Here is a 23,966-nt window from a genome sequence, read left to right as displayed (position 1 = left end):
CTAACTGAGATGTTTATCCATATTTAAAAGTTAAAACCATACATGGCAGTACTTTTACTTTCGTTACTTGTACCGCCGGTACAAGTAAAAAGTACGTACTTTTACTTGTACTTCGTTACTTTTTAAATTTAGTACTTTTACTTGTACTTTCGTTACTTTTTTAGGGAAAAAGTAAAAGTATTTGTAACGGAAATATCGAATGAAATCGTTACTTTTTTCTAAAACTCGGTAAGCTTTCTTAAAAAAAAAAAAATAAATAAATAAAAAAAATAAAAAAAGCTGTGAATGCATTATATATGCATTCACAGCTAACTTCGCTTTTAAATACCTTCTGTTTCAACTTATACTGCACATTCAATTATTTTTTACTAGCTCAAAGATCACAAAGCTATCTGAAACCCCGTGTTTGCTTTGTTTATGTTTGTGTTTTTAAAACGCGTTTCTAAAGAGTAAAACAATTTTAAATCAATGGTAATTTAATTAAACAAAAATAATAAACTAAAAATTAAAGTCAATAGATAAAATTTCCTTTTCGTGCAAATCCATAAAAAGTTTGATATTAAAATTATATTTGATTTTAAAATTATATTATACGATTATATTATAAAACTATACTATTATAATATTCCTCCGAATTTAAAAATAAATTAATATCCATAACTTTCAAAATTAAAAATAATTAAATAAATAACAACAATTTTTTAATAATAACAAATAAATAACAAAAATTAAAGAACATAAGAATATTATTCAATAAAATTTTAAGTTACTTTGAATTTTCGATTTCCTAAAAATGTACTTTTAAATCGTTACTTTTTTTGTTTAGTACTTGTACTTTTACTTGTACTTTTTACTCGTTACTTTTTAAAATAAGAACTTTTTACTTTTTACTCGTTACTTTTTTTAAAAATACTTGTACTTTTACTCGTTACTTTTTAAAAGTAACGTTGCCATATATGGTTAAAACACTACCGATGGCTAATATATTGAATAATATATAAAAAATATATATATTAAATGATACATTAAATAATGCATTAAATATAATATATTAAATATATTATTGTATTAAAAAATTAATGGTTGTAGTTTATTTACGTCGCACTAGAGCTGCACAATGGGCTGTTGGCAACTGTCTGGGAAATATCCCTGAAGATGATCCGAAGACATGTCATCACAATTTTGATCCTCTGCAGAGGGGATGGCACCCCCACTTCGGTAGCCCGACGACCTGCACGTGTTTTGTAATGCCCCTTAATGTATTTGCAATTATACTTTTCGCATGTTTACCTGTATCTCTAAAACTTTTTAAGTGAATTGTAAATTTTTTTGGCACAAAATTGAAAAACTCGTTTTTCTGAAGATAATTTTATGTAAAAAAATATTTAATACTGTTATTTATAAATTTTTTTGGTAATAGTTGAAAAATTTTGAATAGTAAGATTTGCAGATTTAAAGTATATAATTTTAAAGTCAAAGGTATAAATATTCTTAAATGAAAAATATAAAATTGAACGAAATCTGTCAAATAGTTTCGATGTTAAGAAATCAATCATTAATTTTTTTTAAATCATATATATATTTTTTTAATTTTAGAAACTCGTAATTGAAAAACGCGTTTTTCAGAAGATAATTTTATTTAAAAAAAATAATTAATGCAGTTTTTTATAAATGTTTTTGGTAATAGTAGAAAAATTTTGAGTAGTAAGTTTTCACATCTTTTTAAAGTATATAATTGTAAATTATATGGTATAAATATAATTTTCGATGCTTTCTTTTGTATTTTTACCAGAATTTTTATGTTTGTGTATTTTGTGTTTTAAAACCATAATCAGAATTTTGTCACCGGAAAAAAGAGATCGCAAGTTCATTAAAGGATAGAAAGAGTTTATAATAAAGCTATTATCTTAATCTAATAAATATAAAATGAAAATAAATTGCAAAAAAATAAAATTTGTATAATAAAATCTATTACGTTATAAAGCTGTGATTATATTTAAAGTCGACGTTTCCTCATTGCATATTTAAGACAAAAGCTAATTCCTTTAAAAACATTCGATTCAAATTTTTAAGACCTTTTTATAAATTCCTTTATGAAAAGTACTTTAACGAGTGCTAACTTGTCTTTTATCACTGAACATAAAACTCTTAAAAGCAGCAAGAGAACCTCATTATTACCTTATCTACTTCAACAACAGAAAAAGCCTAATTAGAATAACTTGTATACAACTTTATATGTATTAAAACTGCTTTTATTTTGCCCTTTTACGCATAACTAATTATCTACACAAAAGGGTAATTTTCTAAAGCTTCAGTGTGTAAAAAACGAATTGTTTTATGTAAATATTTGAAGTTTTAAAAATTAAACTCCCTGCTTTTTTTCAATTCAAAAATCTTTGCTTTCCTTATTAGAGTAAAAAATTTATTTTACGATTAAGCTAGAGATTTTACTTAAAATGACAAAATTATTATTTTTCTTAATTCTCCATAAAGAATTTATAAGCCCAAAATGCACATTTAAAAATTGCCCCATTCAAAATATAAAAGTTACGATATTCTGAATAGACTCATAACTAAGATAAAAGAACCGTAATTCTTTTACGTAAGTACCGTAAAATAGGGTTATTTTTTTAGGGAAGTTGACAGAAAAATATGCATCTATCTGAAAGCAGATACTTGGCAAGTAGTAAATGAGCTATAAAGTCTTTACTTCTTACATTATAAAATTTAAAAATTATCTGTTTGTGGCATGTACTAAAAATTTTTATTTTGTAATTTGTAACATTCAATTTTAGTTGGTTCTAAACTTTTAATCATAAAGGAATAAAGTTAAAAATATTGTTACACTCAATATAATGTAATAATAAAAAATTACTTAATAATCACAGGTTGGAGTGATAACATTACATAAACTTAGCTGAACAGCCGACTCAATTTCTTTCTGTTTACAACTGCTAATGTTCAAATTCGCAGCCGTGTAAATTTGATCCCGATCCAGAAGACAATGGAACTCCTCGATCCAGTATTAGGAGAAATTGTGCCTTCGTGGAGGACTTTTTGATGGAACTAACTCGTATTAGCGTTGCATGGAAAGGAAAACCACGAAACCCTCCCATAGTTAGCCTGAGGGCAAAGGGACTCAAATCCGTGATCCGTCTACCCCTGAGGATATTTTACTTCTGCACTCTGGTCCGTGCAAGTATGATACGGAATTCGTATCGAACAGCCATCGCTGGGATTCGAGCCCGGGTCATTGGAAAACGAACGCTCTATTTTAAATTACAAAACTTTCTAGAGGCTTTATAATAAAAGCAACAAAAATTACAATCCGCAGCAAAGACGACAGTAATTATTAAAAATATCAATAATTATTATAACAACACATAAATAAAAAAATATTATCAAAAATTGTTATACTAGGAAAAAATAATAAATATTAAATACATTGTAAATTGTTAATTAAAATAAAGTCGCATCTCAATTCTATATTTTTACAAGACCTAAACAAAATTAAAATAGTATGACAAAAAAAAAGGATTGAAAAAACAACAACAACAGTTTCCTAAATAAAGGTATAAAGCTGTTTTTGAAAGCTCTTTTTGTATATTTTGATGACATATCTTGTTTGAATTCTTTTGTAAGCTGTCTAGCTTCGAAATCAATAAAGTTTATTTAAGAGAATATGTTGAACAAATAAAAAGAAAAAAAATGTCACATGAAAAACATCATTTTAAAAGGATTTAATTTCTGTAGTAAGTGGAATTAAAAGTATTAATTAAATTCTCGAAATGTCTGAATCTGTAAAGTAGATTTGTAAAGTGTATTTATTTCTTGTCCAAGGACAATTTTCTGAATGAATAGCTTTCAAAAGTTATCAAGTACACTCAAACGTTGTTTCTTTACAAAAGAAAAAAATCGTTCTAACTATGATCAATGTAATGTAACTATGATCAATGATTGATAAGGTAAAATAAAATTTATTTTTACTTTTACAAAAATTTTATCCACAGAAAAGACTTAAAGTATCTTCTTTGATTAACTTGTCCCTAGGTCTTTTTTTTTTAAATAAAAGTTAAAAATTTTATTTTATAACCGTCGTTGAAAAGCCAACTCAATTCTTTGGGTTTACGACTACTAATATTCAACTCCGTAGCCTTGTCCTTTTTAACTCAATCTAGAAGACGAGGGTACTCCTGGATCAAGTATTCGGAGAAATATGATTTCGCGGAGGACTTTTTGACGGAACTAACATGCATTTGCGTTAAGTGGAAAGGAAAACCATGAAAAATTCCTTCGATTGGACTGACGGCAAAGGGACTCTAACCCATGATCTGTCTATCATCCTACCAGCCATCGCTGGAATTCGAACCCGGTTTATCTCACTGGAAGACGAACTCTCAATTCCCTGAGCCCTCACGGCTCAGAGTGCATACACTGTTTTAATCAATTGTATCTATCTAAACATCCTGAAATACAAAAGTTTGAATTGTAATTCATTACCTATTGTTTCATTTTTAATGTCGCACACTTTCCATGAAGACATCTGAGGTAACAGAGGATCAGCACATGCACATTGATGTATGTTTTCTTTTTGCTGGCACATTTGGAAGCAGCCCTGAAAACATTTTTAATACACATTTGAGTTAGATGGCTCTTTAAGAGATAGCATTTTGAAATGCACCGGTCTAAATAAAAAAAAAAACGTCCCTAGCGTTTTCTAATCATCCTGATATTTTTAAGGCTTATTGTTGGGAGACTGTGTATATTTAGGCTAATTAGAACATCTATCAAACATTCAATTAGCCTAATTTGTATCACTTAATTTTCAATAAGTCTAGAAAGCTGAAGTCTTATTGCATACAGTTCATAGCATACACAGTATTGCTCTGTTCAACTCCGCAGCCTTGCAATTTTGAACACTATCCAAAAGACAAGGGGACTTTTGGATCAAGTATTGGGAGAAATCTGCCTTTACGGAGGACTTTTTGGATGGAAATTATCCGCATTTGCGTTGCATTGAGAGGAAAACCACGAAAACATCCTACAGTTAGCCAGGGCTAGGAGTTTCTAATCCATGAACTATTTACACATGATTCGAATTTCAAGTCAGCTTTGTAGTGGGTGTGAGACGGGAGCGAAATTCGCATAGACCAGCCATCACAGGGATTCGAACCAGGAGCATCTCATTGGGAAGCGAGCACTCTATCCCCTTAGCCACTACTCTATAGCTTTATTAAAGGTTTATTGCAATTGTCCTTAGCAAAATCAGTTTGATAGAGTAAATCTTTGCTAATTTTATTACTAGATACGCTGGTTGCAATAAGATTAAAAAATCCGAGAGGTTGGAAAATACAGAACACTTTTTGAACTAGAGTTTGAGGGACTGACAATAAATTAAAAACCAAAAATAGTATTTTTAGACACTCCATGTATATCAATAAATTTGTAAATTATCACAATTATTTTGATCACGATGCGTAACAATTGCACGAAATTTCATAAACCTAGTTATTATATTTATTTTATGAGTTCTATTTACTTGCAGCTTATGCGCAATAAATAAAAAGTATTATATTTTTCTTAATGTTCCTCGTGTTTTTTGTATTTATTTATTATGCTATATATATATTCAAACTAATTTTTCTTTGTTTTTTTTGCTCTTACTTTAAAAATATTCAATAAAATTAAACAAAATTTTTGGAGCAATTTAAAATTAAATACAAGTCTTTTCTTGTATACTTGTAGACTTGTAAAATTAAATACAAGTCTTTTCTTGTATAGTAGACTTGAAGGAAAAATTGTTGATATCTGTGATTTAAAGTAGTTTTTTTATACTGCTCACGCACGGAAAAATGTGAAAAAAATTTTCTCTCCATAATTTCGTAATAAATCGTATTTGGTAACTAATAAAATAAGTCCGTTTTGAATATCTTAAAAAATTGAAAATGTTTCAGGCAATTCTTAAAGTAGTGTTTGTACTTTTTAAAAGAAACTCAAATTTATGGTATTATTTTAACTACACAGTACGTTTTTCTTCTCACATTTTTTTAATATACTCATGTTGCATTTCGGAACATTTTGTACATAAATTAATGCTCTAAATTGGTCAAGAGCCCAAGTTTATTATTAGAAACTATGATGGCATACTTTCTGATCCAGGATAATCCCGTCAATTCCTTCTTCATACTCATGGCAACGATCTCTGTATGGTTCAGCTAACCTAGATTGCAAAACCTGAAAGAATGAAATGATAAAATATGAAAGAAAGCTAAGAAATACATGTACAGTCTCTGGCCAAATTATTAAACGCACTCTAAGATTCTATGTAGAATCTTAATTATCAGGTGATACTCTATACAGCTTTATTGTTTTTATGTGACTGTTTACACTTGTTTACGTTCGTGTATCCATTGGTTCACATTGTACTGCAATACGTTAAAAATAAATACAAATAGGAAGTACATAAAAAATCTCCTGAATAAAAACCCCATTACATGTATGGTTTAAAGATAAAAGTATTGCCTATAAACTCGTGCATAACATGTAAGTATTAAAAAAGAACAGTGCGTCTAATTATTGGGTCTAATTATTATAATATACAAATATAATACCTGATATAATGAGTATTCTATATTTATGTAATATATCCTCTAATTTAACCTATCGTCGAATTTATATTATATATCGTCTCATTTAACCCATTGATACACGAACGTAAACAAGTGCAAACAGTCTCGTAAAAAACAATACAGCTGTATAGAGTATCACCTGATAATTAAGACTTTGCATAGAATCTTATAGTGCGTCTAATAATTTGAACAGGGTCTGTAAGAGCTAATACATTATAAAACTATTTATATGCCAGAAGAAAACTTTGTAGCGTTTATGAAACAATCACACCTTAAAGATCCATTTTGAAATGTCAATTGAAGGAGACAAGTTTCAAATTTCTTAAAGTATGCATAAATTGGTGTTAATGTTCTTGGATTGTTATATCATATTAAATGTATAACAAAAAGTTAAATTAAGAACTAATACATTATAAATTCGTAAATACCTCAGAAGAAAAATGTGAAGTGTTTTTTAAACATTCAAGATAGTACCTTAAAGATGCATTTTAAAATGTCAATTGAAGGAGACAATCTTTAAATTTTTCAAAGTATGCATCCATTGGTTTTAATGTTCTTGGATTGTTATATCATATTAAATGTATAACAAAAAGTTAAATTAAGAACTAATACATTATAAATTCGTAAATACCTCAGAAGAAAAATGTGAAGCGTTTTTTAAACATTCAAGATAGTACCTTAAAGATGCATTTTAAAATGTCAGAAGAAGGAGACAATCTTTAAATTTTTCAAAGTATGCATCCATTGGTTTTAATGTTCTTGGATTGTTATATCATATTAAATGTATAACAAAAAGTTAAATTAAGAACTAATACATTATAAATTCGTAAATACCTCAGAAGAAAAATGTGAAGTGTTTTTTAAACATTCAAGATAGTACCTTAAAGATGCATTTTAAAATGTCAGATGAAGGAGACAATCTTTAAATTTTTCAAAGTATGCATCCATTGGTTTTAATGTTCTTGGATTGTTATATCATATTAAATGTATAACAAAAAGTTAAATTAAGAACTAATACATTATAAATTCGTAAATACCTCAGAAGAAAAATGTGAAGTGTTTTTTAAACATTCAAGATAGTACCTTAAAGATGCATTTTAAAATGTCAGATGAAGGAGACAATCTTTAAATTTTTCAAAGTATGCATCCATTGGCTTTAATGTTCTTGGATTGTTATATCATATTAAATGTATAACAAAAAGTTAAATTAAGAACTAATACATTATAAATTCATAAATACCTCAGAAGAAAAATGTGAAGTGTTTTTTAAACATTCAAGATAGTACCTTAAAGATGCATTTTAAAATGTCAGATGAAGGAGACAATCTTTAAATTTTTCAAAGTATGCATCCATTGGTTTTAATGTTCTTGGATTGTTATATCATATTAAATGTATAACAAAAAGTTAAATTAAGAACTAATACATTATAAATTCGTAAATACCTCAGAAGAAAAATGTGAAGTGTTTTTTAAACATTCAAGATAGTACCTTAAAGATGCATTTTAAAATGTCAGATGAAGGAGACAATCTTTAAATTTTTCAAAGTATGCATCCATTGGTTTTAATGTTCTTGGATTGTTATATCATATTAAATGTATAACAAAAAGTTAAATTAAGAACTAATACATTATAAATTCGTAAATACCTCAGAAGAAAAATGTGAAGTGTTTTTTAAACATTCAAGATAGTACCTTAAAGATGCATTTTAAAATGTCAATTGAAGGAGACAATCTTTAAATTTTTCAAAGTATGCATCCATTGGTTTTAATGTTCTTGGATTGTTATATCATATTAAATGTATAACAAAAAGTTAAATTAAGAACTAATACATTATAAATTCGTAAATACCTCAGAAGAAAAATGTGAAGTGTTTTTTAAACATTCAAGATAGTACCTTAAAGATGCATTTTAAAATGTCAGATGAAGGAGACAATCTTTAAATTTTTCAAAGTATGCATCCATTGGCTTTAATGTTCTTGGATTGTTATATCATATTAAATGTATAACAAAAAGTTAAATTAAGAACTAATACATTATAAATTCGTAAATACCTCAGAAGAAAAATGTGAAGCGTTTTTTAAACATTCAAGATAGTACCTTAAAGATGCATTTTAAAATGTCAGAAGAAGGAGACAATCTTTAAATTTTTCAAAGTATGCATCCATTGGTTTTAATGTTCTTGGATTGTTATATCATATTAAATGTATAACAAAAAGTTAAATTAAGAACTAATACATTATAAATTCATAAATACCTCAGAAGAAAAATGTGAAGTGTTTCTTAAACATTCAAGATAGTACCTTAAAGATGCATTTTAAAATGTCAATTGAAGGAGACAATCTTTAAATTTTTCAAAGTATGCATCCATTCGTTTTAATGTTCTTGGATTGTTATATCATATTAAATGTATAACAAAAAGTTAAATTAAGAACTAATACATTATAAATTCGTAAATACCTCAGAAGAAAAATGTGAAGTGTTTTTTAAACATTCAAGATAGTACCTTAAAGATGCATTTTAAAATGTCAATTGAAGGAGACAATCTTTAAATTTTTCAAAGTATGCATCCATTGGTTTTAATGTTCTTGGATTGTTATATCATATTAAATGTATAACAAAAAGTTAAATTAAGAACTAATACATTATAAATTCGTAAATACCTCAGAAGAAAAATGTGAAGTGTTTTTTAAACATTCAAGATAGTACCTTAAAGATGCATTTTAAAATGTCAGTTGAAGGAGACAATCTTTAAATTTTTCAAAGTATGCATCCATTGGTTTTAATGTTCTTGGATTGTTATATCATATTAAATGTATAACAAAAAGTTAAATTAAGAACTAATACATTATAAATTCGTAAATACCTCAGAAGAAAAATGTGAAGTGTTTTTTAAACATTCAAGATAGTACCTTAAAGATGCATTTTAAAATGTCAATTGAAGGAGACAATCTTTAAATTTTTCAAAGTATGCATCCATTGGTTTTAATGTTCTTGGATTGTTATATCATATTAAATGTATAACAAAAAGTTAAATTAAGAACTAATACATTATAAATTCGTAAATACCTCAGAAGAAAAATGTGAAGTGTTTTTTAAACATTCAAGATAGTACCTTAAAGATGCATTTTAAAATGTCAATTGAAGGAGACAATCTTTAAATTTTTCAAAGTATGCATCCATTGGTTTTAATGTTCTTGGATTGTTATATCATATTAAATGTATAACAAAAAGTTAAATTAAGAACTAATACATTATAAATTCGTAAATACCTCAGAAGAAAAATGTGAAGCGTTTTTTAAACATTCAAGATAGTACCTTAAAGATGCATTTTAAAATGTCAGAAGAAGGAGACAATCTTTAAATTTTTCAAAGTATGCATCCATTGGTTTTAATGTTCTTGGATTGTTATATCATATTAAATGTATAACAAAAAGTTAAATTAAGAACTAATACATTATAAATTCGTAAATACCTCAGAAGAAAAATGTGAAGTGTTTTTTAAACATTCAAGATAGTACCTTAAAGATGCATTTTAAAATGTCAATTGAAGGAGACAATCTTTAAATTTTTCAAAGTATGCATCCATTGGTTTTAATGTTCTTGGATTGTTATATCATATTAAATGTATAACAAAAAGTTAAATTAAGAACTAATACATTATAAATTCGTAAATACCTCAGAAGAAAAATGTGAAGTGTTTTTTAAACATTCAAGATAGTACCTTAAAGATGCATTTTAAAATGTCAGATGAAGGAGACAATCTTTAAATTTTTCAAAGTATGCATCCATTGGTTTTAATGTTCTTGGATTGTTATATCATATTAAATGTATAACAAAAAGTTAAATTAAGAACTAATACATTATAAATTCATAAATACCTCAGAAGAAAAATGTGAAGTGTTTTTTAAACATTCAAGATAGTACCTTAAAGATGCATTTTAAAATGTCAATATAAGGAGACAATCTTTAAATTTTTCAAAGTATGCATCCATTGGTTTTAATGTTCTTGGATTGTTATATCATATTAAATGTATAACAAAAAGTTAAATTAAGAACTAATACATTATAAATTCATAAATACCTCAGAAGAAAAATGTGAAGTGTTTTTTAAACATTCAAGATAGTACCTTAAAGATGCATTTTAAAATGTCAATTGAAGGAGACAATCTTTAAATTTTTCAAAGTATGCATCCATTGATTTTAATGTTCTTGGATTGTTATATCATATTAAATGTATAACAAAAAGTTAAATTAAGAACTAATACATTATAAATTCGTAAATACCTCAGAAGAAAAATGTGAAGTGTTTTTTAAACATTCAAGATAGTACCTTAAAGATGCATTTTAAAATGTCAGATGAAGGAGACAATCTTTAAATTTTTCAAAGTATGCATCCATTGGTTTTAATGTTCTTGGATTGTTATATCATATTAAATGTATAACAAAAAGTTAAATTAAGAACTAATACATTATAAATTCGTAAATACCTCAGAAGAAAAATGTGAAGTGTTTTTTAAACATTCAAGATAGTACCTTAAAGATGCATTTTAAAATGTCAGATGAAGGAGACAATCTTTAAATTTTTCAAAGTATGCATCCATTGGCTTTAATGTTCTTGGATTGTTATATCATATTAAATGTATAACAAAAAGTTAAATTAAGAACTAATACATTATAAATTCATAAATACCTCAGAAGAAAAATGTGAAGTGTTTTTTAAACATTCAAGATAGTACCTTAAAGATGCATTTTAAAATGTCAATTGAAGGAGACAATCTTTAAATTTTTCAAAGTATGCATCCATTGGTTTTAATGTTCTTGGATTGTTATATCATATTAAATGTATAACAAAAAGTTAAATTAAGAACTAATACATTATAAATTCGTAAATACCTCAGAAGAAAAATGTGAAGTGTTTTTTAAACATTCAAGATAGTACCTTAAAGATGCATTTTAAAATGTCAGATGAAGGAGACAATCTTTAAATTTTTCAAAGTATGCATCCATTGGTTTTAATGTTCTTGGATTGTTATATCATATTAAATGTATAACAAAAAGTTAAATTAAGAACTAATACATTATAAATTCGTAAATACCTCAGAAGAAAAATGTGAAGTGTTTTTTAAACATTCAAGATAGTACCTTAAAGATGCATTTTAAAATGTCAATTGAAGGAGACAATCTTTAAATTTTTCGAAGTATGCATCCATTGGTTTTAATGTTCTTGGATTGTTATATCATATTAAATGTATAACAAAAAGTTAAATTAAGAACTAATACATTATAAATTCATAAATACCTCAGAAGAAAAATGTGAAGTGTTTTTTAAACATTCAAGATAGTACCTTAAAGATGCATTTTAAAATGTCAGATGAAGGAGACAATCTTTAAATTTTTCAAAGTATGCATCCATTGGTTTTAATGTTCTTGGATTGTTATATCATATTAAATGTATAACAAAAAGTTAAATTAAGAACTAATACATTATAAATTCATAAATACCTCAGAAGAAAAATGTGAAGTGTTTTTTAAACATTCAAGATAGTACCTTAAAGATGCATTTTAAAATGTCAATTGAAGGAGACAATCTTTAAATTTTTCAAAGTATGCATCCATTGGTTTTAATGTTCTTGGATTGTTATATCATATTAAATGTATAACAAAAAGTTAAATTAAGAACTAATACATTATAAATTCATAAATACCTCAGAAGAAAAATGTGAAGTGTTTTTTAAACATTCAAGATAGTACCTTAAAGATGCATTTTAAAATGTCAATTGAAGGAGACAATCTTTAAATTTTTCAAAGTATGCATCCATTGGTTTTAATGTTCTTGGATTGTTATATCATATTAAATGTATAACAAAAAGTTAAATTAAGAACTAATACATTATAAATTCGTAAATACCTCAGAAGAAAAATGTGAAGTGTTTTTTAAACATTCAAGATAGTACCTTAAAGATGCATTTTAAAATGTCAGATGAAGGAGACAATCTTTAAATTTTTCAAAGTATGCATCCATTGGCTTTAATGTTCTTGGATTGTTATATCATATTAAATGTATAACAAAAAGTTAAATTAAGAACTAATACATTATAAATTCGTAAATACCTCAGAAGAAAAATGTGAAGTGTTTTTTAAACATTCAAGATAGTACCTTAAAGATGCATTTTAAAATGTCAGATGAAGGAGACAATCTTTAAATTTTTCAAAGTATGCATCCATTGGCTTTAATGTTCTTGGATTGTTATATCATATTAAATGTATAACAAAAAGTTAAATTAAGAACTAATACATTATAAATTCATAAATACCTCAGAAGAAAAATGTGAAGTGTTTTTTAAACATTCAAGATAGTACCTTAAAGATGCATTTTAAAATGTCAATTGAAGGAGACAATCTTTAAATTTTTCAAAGTATGCATCCATTGGTTTTAATGTTCTTGGATTGTTATATCATATTAAATGTATAACAAAAAGTTAAATTAAGAACTAATACATTATAAATTCGTAAATACCTCAGAAGAAAAATGTGAAGTGTTTTTTAAACATTCAAGATAGTACCTTAAAGATGCATTTTAAAATGTCAGATGAAGGAGACAATCTTTAAATTTTTCAAAGTATGCATCCATTGGTTTTAATGTTCTTGGATTGTTATATCATATTAAATGTGTAACAAAAAGTTAAATTAAGAACTAATACATTATAAATTCATAAATACCTCAGAAGAAAAATGTGAAGTGTTTTTTAAACATTCAAGATAGTACCTTAAAGATGCATTTTAAAATGTCAATTGAAGGAGACAATCTTTAAATTTTTCAAAGTATGCATCCATTGGTTTTAATGTTCTTGGATTGTTATATCATATTAAATGTATAACAAAAAGTTAAATTAAGAACTAATACATTATAAATTCGTAAATACCTCAGAAGAAAAATGTGAAGTGTTTTTTAAACATTCAAGATAGTACCTTAAAGATGCATTTTAAAATGTCAGATGAAGGAGACAATCTTTAAATTTTTCAAAGTATGCATCCATTGGCTTTAATGTTCTTGGATTGTTATATCATATTAAATATGTAACAAAAAGTTAAAAAATTGAAATAATTGATGTATTCATTATTTGTAAACTCTCTGATTAGCGGATTTCGGACTCAAGGACGACGGATCAAAGCACTCATCAAAATCTATAGGATTTTTGAGATGGAGAACTATAAATGCTCCTTAGCAACGTTTTCCATCTGTTTTTGCCAGAAGTTGATCGCTGTCAGGCGTAATTTAACAGTATTAAGTTTCAAATTCACTTAAATGAATAAACATTCTTCATCTAGGACGAAGGGCTTTTGCATTTATTAAAAGGGAGACGGGGTTTTACATTTATTAAAAGGGAGATGGGGTTTTATATTTTATAAAAGGGAAAAGAGTTTTGCATATTTTAAAAGAGAGACGGGGTTTTGTCATTGTTTAGAAGGGTGACGGGGTTTTGTCTTTTTTAAACGGGAGATGAGGTTTTATATTTAATAAAAGGGAAAAGGGGTTTGCATATTTTAAAGGAGAGACGGGGTTTTGGCATTGCTTAGAAGATTTGTTTAGATTTGTTTGGTATTGTTTAGAATTTTTAAAAAAGGAAGGTGGTATTAAGAAATCAATGGAGAGTAAAGCCCTCCACCGTGCAACCTTATCCCTTAACCTCATTCATATTAGATTTGAATTAAACTAGGCTGACGTTACAGGTTCAGGTAAATTTTATTTGATGAATTGCCGTGATATGATAATGACGTCAAAAACTGAAAAAATCTCATTTCTTATACGAAATAGATATTCTGTTAGCGAACTCGCCAGTGCAGAATACTATGTACCAAGGTGATCATATAAAACATTGTAATTAAAAATATATTGCTATAATTTTTTTTGTATGTTTAAAATAATAATAATAATTTTTTTTATAATAATGTCTATATTTAGATTTTTCTTCAAGAGTTTTCGACATTATTTTCTTTAATTTAAAAAGTCATATTTTGCATCGGTATCATTTTTTAAAATTTACATAATAAAATCTTAAATCGTATATAAATTTTATAAAAATAGAATAATGGGAAATGAAAACTATTTCAAATTTTATCTCGTTATTTTTAATAGATAATGAGATACATAGTTTTAAACTTGAAAAAAAAATCAAATGTGAAATGATTGCATTTAAATTCAGGTTATATCAACACTTCAATATCTGGAGGAAACAGAATAAACACTTATCTCTCCTTTTAATTGACATAAAAAACATTTTTTACCCAATTCAAACAGAATTTATTGCAATATTTATTTAGTTGTAAATCTAGTTTGTTATTTTTAAGATTTTTATATTTCGTATTCCTTTTAGGCAAATAAGTTCTTTCATAAGATGAATGAAAATATTAATAATGCCTTAGATTAGATCTTTAAGAACTGCTATATAAGTTTATAGCAATTTTAAATGTTATAAGAGTTTGCTTTGAGAATGGATGTATGAAAGTTTATATAGAGTTTTTTTTAATGTTTTTACAGTTACAGTTTCTTAGATAGATTTAAATTTTATTATAATTCTTGCCAAAAGATAAGAACCAAATGATCATGGAAAACGTTTGGTAACATAACATCCCAGAAAGGCATTTAACTATACGGCAACATTGGGTCGGAATTTTCTTTTATTGTCTCAAAAATATTTGTACTGAAAAACCTTTTCAACCTCGATTTTCAACCCTAAGTCAACCTCGATTTAAGGTTTTTATATAGAAGGTTGTTTTCCAAGGTTTTGGATGAGGGTAATGTGAGTAAAATAGAGTAGATGGTCACAGATCTCGTTTTAAGGTTAGAAGACTTACACGTAAGCCGCATTACAAACCTTTTTAGGTTTACATTAAAAGGTTTTTGCTGAGTGCAAATAAACCTTATTTTTCTGTATGGGTATTCTTTCCTGTTTATATCATAGCTCATATCGTATTTCCCTTCATAATATGATTCGTTGTTTCCCAAAATCAACATTCTATTAAAAATTATTTTTCATTATCCTTCTTAGTTATTTCTAAGCATGGAATTATGATCAGGAAAAAAAAAACACTGCACACCTGCTGAACTGATACGGAAGTTTCGAACCCGGGACTTATATTAAAACCTGATGATTTTGGATCGGGCTGCTCGTTAGCCTCGTGAATGACGACTCGTGCTCCGGTGTAAATCGTCAGAGGGGAGTGGGCATCGAAGTCTAATTTCAACATCACATCAAGACCTAACAAAGATGAAAAAAAAAAGATGTTTCAATACAGATGAAAGGGTATTTAAAAATTACTACAAAAAACTATTCCTGTATGTGTCGAAATAAAAAGTCAGACGCACTTGAAAGTTTCAAATGATGATTTTATGATTTTAGTTTCCTGTTTTAACGTGTCTTTGAAGTAAATATGGCATTTTTCACAATGCTTCTAATCCCATAGTTACAATCATACCGTTGATTATAAAATCATGGAGTCTTAACGTATTGAGGGGAGTCTTAATAGTGACGACATTGTTAGGTTCCTTGTCCGAACAGACCATGAATTTCTTGGCACCCAGCATTCTGTTGCACGAATATTTTGAGTTTCCTTTTTGGCAATAAATAACTGTTAACTTTTTCTCATTGGCAAAGAAATCTTTAAAAAATTGGAGTTAACTATTTGATTTAGTTTTTTAAAAATCCCTATTTATTTACCTTTCTTAAATCAGTTCAATGTTGGATATCCTTAAATGAGAATCACAAATAACTGAACAAGGCAAGCAAATATTCATTCTCTTAATTCACTCATTTCTCTTAATTATTCAAACTTGTTAGCATTTTGAAACTTTTAATTCTTTATTTTACTAGAAATGATTATTTATCGGAAATTAGATTCAGATTATTTATTGGAAACTAATGTATTCAGGGACTAAATGCATTTGCAACAAGCGCCCTACTTCCGTAAAAATCGAATAAAAAAAAAGGATCCTAAATTCACTTTTATCGAGAAAAAAAATGAAATGCATTTTCAGACTATGACGAGAGATTACCAAGGCTTTGAAAAGCAAAAGAGGAATTAAAACAATTTACATCCTTTATATTTTTAAATGAATTGAAAGCAGATACATTCTAGTCAAATAAAACTATAAAACAGGATTTTTATAATTTAAACATTTTAATACTGCCTTCGATCCTCAATAATTTTTTTAACAAATTTCAGAAATACTTATATCATACTTATTTATTGATTTATTTAATCATTAATAATCCTTGGATCAATTCTAAAGTGATGGTTTTTTCATCTTAGAAATCAAGTCAACGTGACAGAGTCTGGAAAGTATGATTAACACTGAACATACCATAATCGGATCAAATGACCGTTTAAGAACTTTTGCATCGAAAATGCGCTTATCATCTTATCGTTTTTGCACATTTGACTTCATGACTTTTTTTTAACAATTATATACAGTTAATATTCTATTGTTTTTTTTTTGTATTTCGTTTGTTTCGAATAATACTTGTTGTATTCTACCACAACCTGTCATTTGATCGGGAGAACAATTTATTGCTTTATAAGGTTATTGGATCAGAAATGACGATGCAATGCATGTTCAACGTATTGCATTCGATGAGTTGCACATTTTTACAGTATGACAGTTACGCAGTGAGTTCAATCAGAATAACTGCAAATTCAAATTTCAAAACAAAACCTAAAATTTCAGATCGACATTTTTCTGTAAGAAAAAGGGACAATTATAGTTCTCATATATTCTTATAACTATAAGAACAATTTAAGAATTATGGAAATAATAATAAGTAGAAGAAGTATGTTTGCAGAAAATGTGCAATGGAAACAAACTGTATATGTAAAAAATGCGTTGAGCAATTAATTAAAAATGCTTATTCTTTGTGTTTGTAATAAATAAAAATGGTCAATATACAATTTCGTTTCGTTATAGTAAAGTTATTTTAGTTTAATTCCTTCATAACACATTTATTTCATGCTTTCAATTCAACAAACATAAAGTAAAATCATTTGACCCGCTATGGTAGAAATAGATATACATTAAGTGTTGGTATGTTTAGTGTTAAAGACTTGTAACCAATTCCGATTGAGTAAGAACTCATATTCTTGTAAAGTAAGGCTTAAATCTACTTTTCTTTAAATACGTCATATTAACCACTTACCACTGTTGGGTCCAATGTAAGGTGTCTGCAACACTTGCGTTCCACGATCCTCTTTTTGATTAAATGTGAAGCAGTTGCCGAATTCAAAGCTTAAAAACTTTGAAAAATTTCTGAAAGTTACGTGATAAATATTATGGATAAGATATTAAAAAAATATGCTATAAGTGACTCATCAAATATTTAAAGAAGTCTAAACTTTTCAATTTATAAAGAAGAAAAAAATATCTACAGTTGTTTCAACTTTAATTGTGATTATTATAGCTTTAAAATATTATTAAAATAATGAAGAGGTTACATTTAGTGTACTTCAATTAAAAGCAAATGAATGGATATTACCTGATTGAAAAACTTCATTTACTACAAAGTCTACAAATATGTAAAAGAAATATTCATCGTATAAGTATTAATTGAGTCGCTCAGAAGCCAATGCGGTTAAGTCCAAAACACAACAATTGAGAAAATTAATGTTTTTTGATACATTAGTTTTTAAAATTCTTGGTTTATTAATTTAATTAGAAAAGTGTATAAAGTCTTTTTTTCGAGGTGTAAACTCTGCAAAAAAGCAAGATATGTATAGGATGTGTAAATAAAAACGTAAGTATTTATTGAAATAATGACAGCATCTTAAAAATTTTAGGACTTATACCTTTTGGCAGTTGAAAAAGATAGGAAATTTATGTCTTCTAGTATAAACGAACTTCGATTTTTCTCAATCATCACTAGATACAGTGACTAATAGAAAATAAACTGTTGGATTATTTCAAAAATTGTTTTTTACTTCAAAACTAAAGTGGCACTTTTCTTTGTTTTAGTAAATGAAAAAAAAAATTAAAAAAAAATAAAAAATACCACATTTTAAAAAAATACTACGAAAAATACCATACCCCTTTTTTTGGTGAAAAAATACTACCGTAGTATTAAAAATACTACGTCTGGCAACCCTGATTACTATGAATTTCTTGTTTTTCAGTGTTACCAACAAATATCGAAAGAAAAAGAATAATTTAATTTTTTTTTTCAAAGTTTATGTAAAAAAATATTGATAAAAGGTGGACTTATTCACAATGGCTTCTGAAATTATTATACAATATATTCAGAAGCTATTAAAAAAAGGGCTGTCTGACGTAGAAAAAAGTAACCAACGAGTAAATCCTTTAATAACTAAGAAGATTATTATTTATTTCATCAAAATTTCCAAAAGTCAGAAAATATCAAAAAATGGACTTAACCGCATTGGCTTCTGAGCGGCTCAATTGTTTGATGGACAACCATGGGGGGGGATTGGTGAGGTGAGCACACAATTTGCGATAGTAAAATGAAATAATAATAATAAAATGCTTACTTGTGGGTACAGGGAACTCCGTTAAAAGCACAACTGATGACGAAAGAGGGAATTTCATCCTCATCAGCACTCGAATTAAAAGAAAACAAATCAGTTGATTTCAATAATCCATCAAAGTGATACGAACAGGAGTTTCGATCTTCCTGAAATGTTTAGCACGTTTTTTACTAGAATGTAATACGAAAGCGTATTTTGTTTTAAAATATAAAAATAATTTCGACAGCAGCGGAAAATGCATACATTTTAATCTCATCATTTGAAACAACTTTTATTCATTTTTAAAAAAAATCTTAAAATTTGAGAGACAAAATTAAATAAATTCAATTAAATATTTTGTAATTCTAATTGAAGTTTTAAAAATCAGTGGCTGTGCACCATTTGCTAGCCCTTCCCAACTATCGAAGTTTGTTGTACAAAATTATATGGTTTGCTTTGAAAACCAAGCTTTTCAAACTTGAAAAAATTGAGAGATTTTTTATAGAATTCCTATTTGTATTTATTTTTAACGTATTGCATTACAATGTTAACCCATTGACACAGGAGTGTAAACAACGGCAAACCTTTTTCATCCTAGTAAAAACAATGCAGATGTGTAGTATCACTTGAGAATTATCATTTTACATAGAATCTTACAGTGCGTCTAATAATGTACATGTTTTAAAATTTTAGTAGATCGATTGAATTTTTTCAAGCAAAAAAAAAAAGAAAAAAATAGTTCAAACATTCACACTTTAAATTAGCATGAACAATTTTGAATTTTTATTGGAGCTGAAAAAAATGGAAGTTAATTATTTATAAATTACAAAATGCCTCTTTACTTACCATTGCATTATTCGATATACGTTCTAAGTTTTTTGTTGGATCACAGATTTCTTCAACGCACTCTTCGACTGTTTTGCCTCGAAAAAGGCACTTGTGATACTCAGAAGGTTCTCTGAAAACGATATTTGATTTCAAATACATTTTAAGTCGATAATTACTGAGATAAAATTAAACAAAAAAAAATCATTCATTGTTCTTTTTTTTAAGTGGCGCCATCTATGGACAAAATTTTAACTTTTCCCACACCCATACGTCCCACCCGTTTATAGGGTGGGCGTATTCATACTATTATTCATTCATTCACATATCGTAATTTTGACCTGAAACAGAGAACGATCAATGTTCAATTCAGTACCATCAGAGCCGTAATTTGTTACGAAAACATGGAGGACTTCGTGACCCAACAGATTTAACTATCAACAGTCACCATTTACTACTTTGGCCGAATGGACTCGAACTCCTGTTCTCACGTACAGGTGTCTAGCGCCCTACCAACCAGGTTATCCAGGCCTACTCTACAATATTATATAATAAATAATTTTTTTAACAAAAAATAGCGTGTTGAAACTACCGATTGACAAATTATGATGTGCAGAAAGTTTCAAGAGTATAGTATCCATATTGAACATTACATCTAATATATAAATAGCGCAGAAACTGGGTTAAAAATAAATATACTTACATTGCATCTAATAGATCTAATGCAAAAACAATGCAATTTATAATATATCAGCAGCATGTATTCAATTTACCAATTTATTTTATTTTATAACCACCGTTCCAAGTTTGGGCTAACGACTACTAATGTTCATCTTCGTAGCCTCGTAATTTTGAACCCAACCCAAAAGACAAGGGAACTCCCGGAACAAGTATTGGGAAAAATCTGCCTTCATGGAGAAATTTCGATAGAACTAACCCGTATTTGCGGTACATGGAGAGGAAGACCACGAAATCCTCCCACAGTTAGTCTGACGGCAAGGGGACTCTAACCCATTTTCCATCGACCACTGAGGATATTTTACAACAGCACTGTGGTCGGAGTGAGCTGGGTGCAGAATACGAATCAGCTATCTCTGGGATCGAATCCGGGTCGTCATTGGAGAGCGAGTGCTCCATCCTCTGAGCCACCACGTCGCTCAAAATTTTCTATAGAAAAACCATAGTAAATTAAGTGTTTTTTGACTTGTTTGTTATAATAAATTACCTTCGTATTTGATCGTAAAAAAATGGTCTTTCTCTCTTTCAAATGAATATTTATTGATTAAAATAAGAATAGTATTTAAAAATAAATTCATTTTTCGAAATAAGTTTTGAAATAATTTTAAGATATTTGTAGAACCATTTTGAACTATGTAATTTCAAGAAAGACGCGTTTTATGCTTGGAACCAAAGTATAATATTTAATTAATAACACTACATTTTATTTAAGCATTACGTTTTATGCGTCAACTGTTTAAGGATATAACTTCTATAAATATATTTTTTAAAGAAATCGTAAAAAAATTTCATTTTTTGTAGTGCCCCATATAGCCATTTTTTTGATGGAACTGACCAGCATTTGAGTTACATGGAGAGCGAAGCCACGAGAACCTCCCTTGGTTACCTTGACGGCAAAGGAATTCAAACCCATGATCCGTCTATCACTGAGGATATTTTAACATCAGCACTGTGGTAGCCAAGTGCGGAATTTTGATCGACCCGCCAAAGCTGGGATTCGATCCCCGTTCCCCTCATTGGAAGGCAAACGCTTTATCCTCTGAGCCATCACGACTTAGGTGACACATTTTGTCAAAATTACGAAATAAAAAAAAATAAAATATGTGACTCATCTCATCAGCAAATGAGTCCAGTAGAGCTTTTTTTTAAGATGGATTTTTTCAATATTTTTAGTATTTCAGAAGTAAATTGTCTAAAGTTTGAAGAAGTTCTTGAATAGTGACTTAGCAACGCGGGAAATGTTTACAAAAAAGCTTAAAGAGCAGAAGTGGTGAGTGTTGTGGATAAATTATGTTTCTTTTTTCTTTTTTTTTTTACGTTTCCACTTTAAGAAGACTTAAGCCTTTTTCCTTTTACCAACAAATAAACTCATACGGACTAAAAATGAATCTTCTATAGTTAACATAGTCTTTTGTATAAATTGGAACTTTAAGTTACGTATTCAACCATTTCGTTTTCCTTTATTGAATTTTATATCAGTAATAAAAACAAGATGAACTCTTATTATTTCTCACTTAATATGCATTAAAGAGCCGTGATGGCTCAGGGGATAGAGCGTTCGCCTTCTAATGAGGTGAACCGGGTTCGATTCCCAGCTTTGGCTGTTCGATATGAACCCATATCCGGCTTGCACCCACCACAGTGCTGATGTAAAATACCGTCAGTGGTAGATGGATCTCGGGTTAGAGTCCCTTTGCCGTCAGGCTAACCTAGGGATGTTCTCGTGGTCTTCTTCTCCGTGGAAAGCAAATGCGAGTTAGTTCCTTCAAAAAAGTCCTCCATGAAGGCAAAATTTCTCCCAATACTTGATCCAGGAGTTACCCCGTCTCCTAGATTGGGTTCAAAATAACAAGGCTACGGAGATTAACACTAGAAGTAGTAAACCCAAAAATTGGGTCTGCTGTTCAACGACGGTTATGAAATATAAAATAATATGCATTAAAGAAAATAATAAAAAAAATAAGTATTTATATAAAAATGATTATAATGATGAATTATTAAAAAAAGAACCCCAGATTTTTCACTTTTAAAACAGCTTGTTTATATCCTTACCTATTCAGATTACAGAATGTAACAGCAGGAAAATAGAGTTTCCAACTATTTTCGATTTCTAAAGTGATTACCACAGGGTACTGAAAGTACAGCGTCAGGAAATGATAAATTTCGTAAGAGCACCCCACTAGACCGATCAGAAGGACCAGAAACCAAAGAATTTTACGACCACAGCCGATGGAGACGACTAATTGAGACACAGCATAGACCGAAGATCTCGTCAAAAGATTGAAGGTAAGAGATTTCAGATTTTCTTCGTCTTCCTCCTCCGAGTTTTTCTCGTCGAAATTCTCCGGTGGAGACATTTCTATTGACAACAACAAGTCGACTTTACGAACGATGTTTAGGTGCTTGAAATGCATGCATCAGAGGGGCGTGTCCTAACCTCATTAGTGAAATTGCCTCCATAAACGTCTTTTTTGTCGTTAAAAATGCAAGACCCATACGAAAAAGTCAAAACAACTCACCCGGCGTTGCCATTCCATACATAGTTAATGATTTGCATCGTAATCGTCTGAATGAGCGTAACATTTAGAATTTGGAATGTTCATATTATCAAGAAAAATGTAATCGCAACTTAATTTATAAGCATTTCAGAATAATTAAATTAATACTGAATATTTCTGTAAGAAAGAAAGTAATTTAGTAAGTAATATAGTAATTAGAAAGTAATATAGAACCATAACTAGTGATCAATATAAATATTATATACCAAAATGGGTGGTTGTTGACTTCCACCGATGAATGTTGACAAATCACGTAGTCGCTTTGGTAAATGTCCGAAATATATACTAGATCCAGTTAAGTGCCAACATTAAAACCTTTGAGAACTTATATTTAAGAATCATTACGCAAACTTTATAAGAAATTAATAACTGAACATTAATAGCATATCATAAATTTAATTAAATAACTGCAAACTAAAATTATTAACTAACATTAAGTTTTAATTCATGGAAATGTATGATTTTTAAAACACCATTTAAAACAACTCTACTAATCAGCATTATAATCAGCTCGTTATAAATAATTTGCAAATAAGAGGCAATAAAGGATAATCCTGTAGCACCCCTCTCCAAGCTTCATCTCAGTTCTTCACCCCTCCGATTTTTCTTCTCCGATTTTGACAGTTGAAGATTGATTAAGAATTACGCCCACTGAAGAGGGGGAGAATTCGTGTGGCAAGGGAGCAGGGACAGGACAGGGATGCA

The 23,966-nt window shown here is 28.2% G+C and overlaps 1 protein-coding gene across 1 annotated transcript in view; it reads right to left on the bottom strand.

Annotated features, from left to right (window-relative positions):
- The window catches only part of LOC107453539 (FMRFamide-activated amiloride-sensitive sodium channel), a 37,514-nt gene extending 14,387 nt beyond the window's left edge, over window positions 1-23,127 (bottom strand). The window contains exons 1-7 of the mRNA XM_043046667.3: window positions 22,756-23,127; window positions 19,987-20,098; window positions 19,165-19,307; window positions 17,823-17,932; window positions 15,730-15,890; window positions 6,148-6,234; window positions 4,501-4,615 (exon numbers count right to left, since the gene is read on the bottom strand). Coding sequence (XP_042902601.2) covers window positions 4,501-4,615; window positions 6,148-6,234; window positions 15,730-15,890; window positions 17,823-17,932; window positions 19,165-19,307; window positions 19,987-20,098; window positions 22,756-23,117 — 1,090 coding nt within the window. The 5' untranslated portion in view covers window positions 23,118-23,127. The remainder of the gene's footprint in view (window positions 1-4,500; window positions 4,616-6,147; window positions 6,235-15,729; window positions 15,891-17,822; window positions 17,933-19,164; window positions 19,308-19,986; window positions 20,099-22,755) is intronic.
- Between the last annotated feature and the right edge of the window lie 839 nt (window positions 23,128-23,966).

Source organism: Parasteatoda tepidariorum, chromosome 10 (genome assembly GCF_982258835.1).
Source record: "Parasteatoda tepidariorum strain Cologne lab strain chromosome 10, Ptep-v5.0, whole genome shotgun sequence".
In the NCBI taxonomy this organism is placed as follows: domain Eukaryota; kingdom Metazoa; phylum Arthropoda; class Arachnida; order Araneae; family Theridiidae; genus Parasteatoda; species Parasteatoda tepidariorum.
Note: the sequence above shows the minus strand (reverse complement) of the source record. Positions and strands in the feature narration are given on the sequence as shown.